Source organism: Augochlora pura, unplaced genomic scaffold, assembly GCF_028453695.1.
Source record: "Augochlora pura isolate Apur16 unplaced genomic scaffold, APUR_v2.2.1 APUR_unplaced_1177, whole genome shotgun sequence".
NCBI classification, from domain to species: Eukaryota; Metazoa; Arthropoda; class Insecta; order Hymenoptera; family Halictidae; genus Augochlora; species Augochlora pura.
This window is the reverse complement of record NW_027581195.1, coordinates 837-4,680: the sequence shown is the minus strand read 5'-3', so window position 1 is coordinate 4,680 and position 3,844 is coordinate 837. Positions and strand designations below refer to the sequence as shown.

General features: G+C 45.6%; 1 protein-coding gene across 1 annotated transcript; it reads right to left on the bottom strand.

The window, feature by feature from the left end:
* Nucleotides 1–221: 221 nt before the first annotated feature.
* Nucleotides 222–1,857, bottom strand: LOC144477450 (uncharacterized). Its single transcript, XM_078195178.1, has 3 exons — nucleotides 843–1,857; nucleotides 451–670; nucleotides 222–306 (listed from the first exon to the last, which is right to left on the bottom strand). The coding sequence occupies exons 1-3, from the start codon at nucleotides 1,855–1,857 to the stop codon at nucleotides 222–224; spliced, it is 1,320 nt and encodes a 439-aa protein (XP_078051304.1).
* Between the last annotated feature and the right edge of the window lie 1,987 nt (nucleotides 1,858–3,844).

The following is a 3,844-nucleotide window of genomic DNA, read 5'->3' as shown; positions in this document are numbered from 1 at the left end:
TGTGGAACGCCCGCGTAAACTTGTATTATTTCCGTTGTCCCTGTATATGTATGTGTGATGTACCTGTCACTTAAGTAATTGGCCATTATTCTATACAGCCTCGTCGGTATGTTGTTGTCTCTTAGGGCGTCCAGTATTAGTTCCCATTTTATGGTGTTAAATGCGTTTTTAACGTCTATTGTCACCATTACGCAGTCGTATCTCCGTCTCCTTGCGTCGTCTCATAACTTTATAATTTTGTCAACTGCATGTATCGTCGACTTTCCCTTTCTAAATCCATATTGGTTGTCTTCGTACTTTATGTACCTGTTAAGGCGCTCCTTTAGGCAATATTCGATTACCTTAGCCCATATGGAAATTATGCAAAGGGGCCGCCACCCCGCGCTGGGGTCCCCTTGTTTTTTCGGAATCAATAATAGTCGACCGTTCTTCCAGGTGCTTGGGAAGTACCTTGAATTGTAGCAGCAGTTAATAAACTGCGTAAGGGTATAGCTGTCCTCTTCTCCGAGCACCCGGACCGCTTCCGCTGGGACAAAGTCAAGACCGAGGGCTTTCTTTTTTATTTTCTTGACGGCCCTTTTTACTTCAGCTTCATTGAAGTCGTCGTCCGTTTCATCCACTCCGCTCGCGGGAATGTACACTTCTTCCAGCGTTGTCCTGTGGTAGTCGTCTGTAACGAAAAGTTTTTTAATAATTTCGTCTACCCGACCGGCTTCAGGTACGCTGTATTTCGCATTTCCTTTTAACTTATCAATTATCCACTGATAGGGTTTCCCCCACGGGTCTTGATCTATTCTAGTTATGAATGATATCCAGGCTTCATTTTTGGCCTCGTCAATTACAATTCTTAGCTCTTTTTTTGTCGATATACGTTTTTTTTAGCCTGTCGGTTTCGTCAGCGGTCGTTCGTCGGGTCTTAGCCCTTTGGAATGACCTCCTGGCCTTTATTACTTCGCTTCTAGCTAGTCGAGTTTTTTCATTCCACCACCATGCCGCCTTTTTATGTCGACATGATGGATGATTTTTCTGTCTAGCCAGACTAACTAGTTTTGTCACCTTTCGAATGTATTCGTCCGCGTCGTTTTTATCTGTTAATTTGAACGTATCTCTTGTCCATGCCCATTCATGTAGGTTGTCCGTAAATTTGTCGATATTGAATTTCGTCTTGTTCAGGAGTCCAGTCGTGTTGTCGCGTTGCACGTGCTTGTCGTTGGATTCAAAAATGTGTCTTAAATATCGATGGCCAGAAGCCGTATAGTTGCCCAAAATCACACTAGATTTTAATGCTTCTACGCATTTCTTACCGCATAATATTATGTCGATCAGAGATGTGTGACCATCTCTATCGAAGGTGAACCTCCCTTGGCTCCGCACAGGTGAGATGTTGTTCCTCGCTGACATCTCTAGGATCTCGTATCCTCTTCGATCTGTGAGTTTCGATCCCCACGAGATCGATTTGGCATTGAAATCGCCCATAATTATGGAATTGTCAGCACCCACCTTTACAATCCCGTTCTCCAGTACGGCTAATATATCCTGGAACTCGCCTATTTCTATGTTGGGAGATATATAACAACTAAAGATTTTCACCTTGTCGATAGAGATGGCCACCACTCCTTTCTCTTTGATGGCGTCCTCGGTTATTTTATTTTCGTTCGACGTCACAGGGGTGGCCCATATCGCTGCATCCTGGTTTATATCTGTAGCCCAGGATGTATGGCATCTATACGGTTCCGATATTGCGACTATTTCTATACCGTTTTCCATTACGTACTGTGTCATTAAATCCTGTGCAAGTTTGCACCTATGCAGATTGATCTGCAGTATCTTCAGGCTCCATTTCTTTGGTCCAGTCATGATGTTATGTTATGCGAACTAAAATGTTAAGTTATAAATATAAGATGTTCGTCAAAGGACCTGTATAAATTAATAAATTACTATATATATATAAATAAATAAATAAGTGTCAATAAATAAATAAATAAATAAATAATAACGTCGCTATTTTGGTGCGCGTTGCCCTGTACTGTCAGCCAGTGGCTTGCGTCATTTTAGCTTTGTCGCCCTCGTTGTTCGAGGGGTCGTTCCGTTCCCGTCCCGTGTTGGAATTCCTCCTTTTCATTCTGGTATCCGAGATGGCCTTCCTGTACACAGGGCACTGCAGGCTCCCCTCTCTGTGCCCCTTGTCCCGGCATACCGTACATCCCATCTCTTTACTACTGCAGGAGTTGGTGTGGTGGTCTCCCCCGCACTTCCTGCATAGTTTGGAGCGGTCTGGGCCCTCGCAGTCCTTGGCTAGGTGCCCGTACTCCCTACACCTATAGCATTGGGTTAATTCCTCCCTTTGCCTTATGCTACATCTGCCCCACCCTATTCTTAGGGTCTTAATCTCTAGTAGCTTATCGGCTGTATGTGATGGTGCCACGATGGTCGCGTTCTGCCTGCCTGCAGCAGCCGGTCTTAGGGCTTTAATAGCGATAGTCTTGACCTCGCTTTCCGTGAGGCAGTCAGTGATGGACTTCCTAATGTCCTCCTCTTTTACATCCCCGTCGAGTTGCTTCAGATGCAAGACCTTGACATCTCTTTTCCTCGAACCTATCGTGGACTTTGCTCCTGATATTTTTTTATTTATGAGTGCGTTCAAATCGACCGCTTTCTTCAAACCTCCTTTAACAGAGAGTACTACGTCCCCTTTTTTGTTGGCTTTAACGCTGGAGATCTTGAAACCTTCCTCCTCTATGTTAATATTAGTTTTAAGATTCCTAAGCATCTCTGCATAGGATTTGCCCTCAGCCTTGACTATTAAAGTCCCCGTATCATCTGTGCGATTCGTCCTTTTGCCCCCTTTGTCTATGTTTTCATATCTGCCGGTCGTAGGTGTCAGCATCGTTATTTTGGTGTCAGATTCGGCAAACACCGCTTTGATCATTCTTCTCAAATCCTCAACGGGGAAGTCAGGTATGTATGATAGCAATATTTCCTTGTTATTATTCTTGGTTGCTACTTTCCTTAATTCTAGGAGCGTCCTAAAGATATTCCCCGGGTCCGGTCGTTCCTCTTGTTCTCGCCTTTCGAATAAAAAGTACACGTGCCTCTCCTTGAGAGTGCTCGTGCCTTGGGATGAGGGGATCCTTGTGTATGTAGAGATGAACTTAGTGTCCCCTACTTTAATATTCAAGTCCTTTATAATCTCGGCTCCCTGAAATTTTTCCAGGATCACCTTCCCTGAGCCGTTGCTCGGTTTGATGTCCACCGGCACGAAGCACGCAATACTCTCGTCCAGAGCCGTCGAGGCAGGGTGTCTGTGCTCAATTTTAATGTCAGCTTCCCTTTTTGGAGTCCATTTTTTCCTCAGCATCTCTTTCAGGTCCTCCCAGATCTCGCCCTTTTTCCTCCACTTCTTGATATTATCCATATCAATGGCCTCTGGGTCAGCCGTCTGCGTGGAAATCTCCTTAGTTGTTACCCCCTCTAAACCCGTTGGTCCGTTGGGAGCGGTTTGGCCAGTTGACCTCGCCAATTCCATTAGCTTGTCTGCTATTTTGGACAGTCTTACCGTTAGTGCGTCCTCGCCTGGGTATTTCAGCATGCAATACCCCCTAAGGTCCTCTATGTCCTCCAATATTGGGTCGACTCGCGAATCAAATCCGATTGCCGACTTCTCCAAATCGCTAGAGCCGCCTCTCTTCCTCTTTGCGGCCTGCTTTCCTGAAAGGCCTTTGGCCGCTCTTCTGGGTTCGGCACCTTTTTTCTTCTGAATAGCCGTCTGAGAACGCGATCGTGGCCGTTCACTCTCCACCCCTGGAGGGGTCCTGTTTAACATCCTGGAGGGGACAAAGGGAGA

Coding starts and splice junctions, on each gene's coding strand:
- LOC144477450 (XM_078195178.1), bottom strand. CDS start 1,857: ATGACTGGACCAAAGAAATGGAGCCTGAAGATACTGCAGATCAATCTG. Junction 671..842: donor CAAAAAAAGAGCTAAGAATT/GTAATTGACGAG, acceptor TTTTCGTTACAG/ACGACTACCACAGGACAACG. Junction 307..450: donor AACTGCTGCTACAATTCAAG/GTACTTCCCAAG, acceptor GCGCCTTAACAG/GTACATAAAGTACGAAGACA.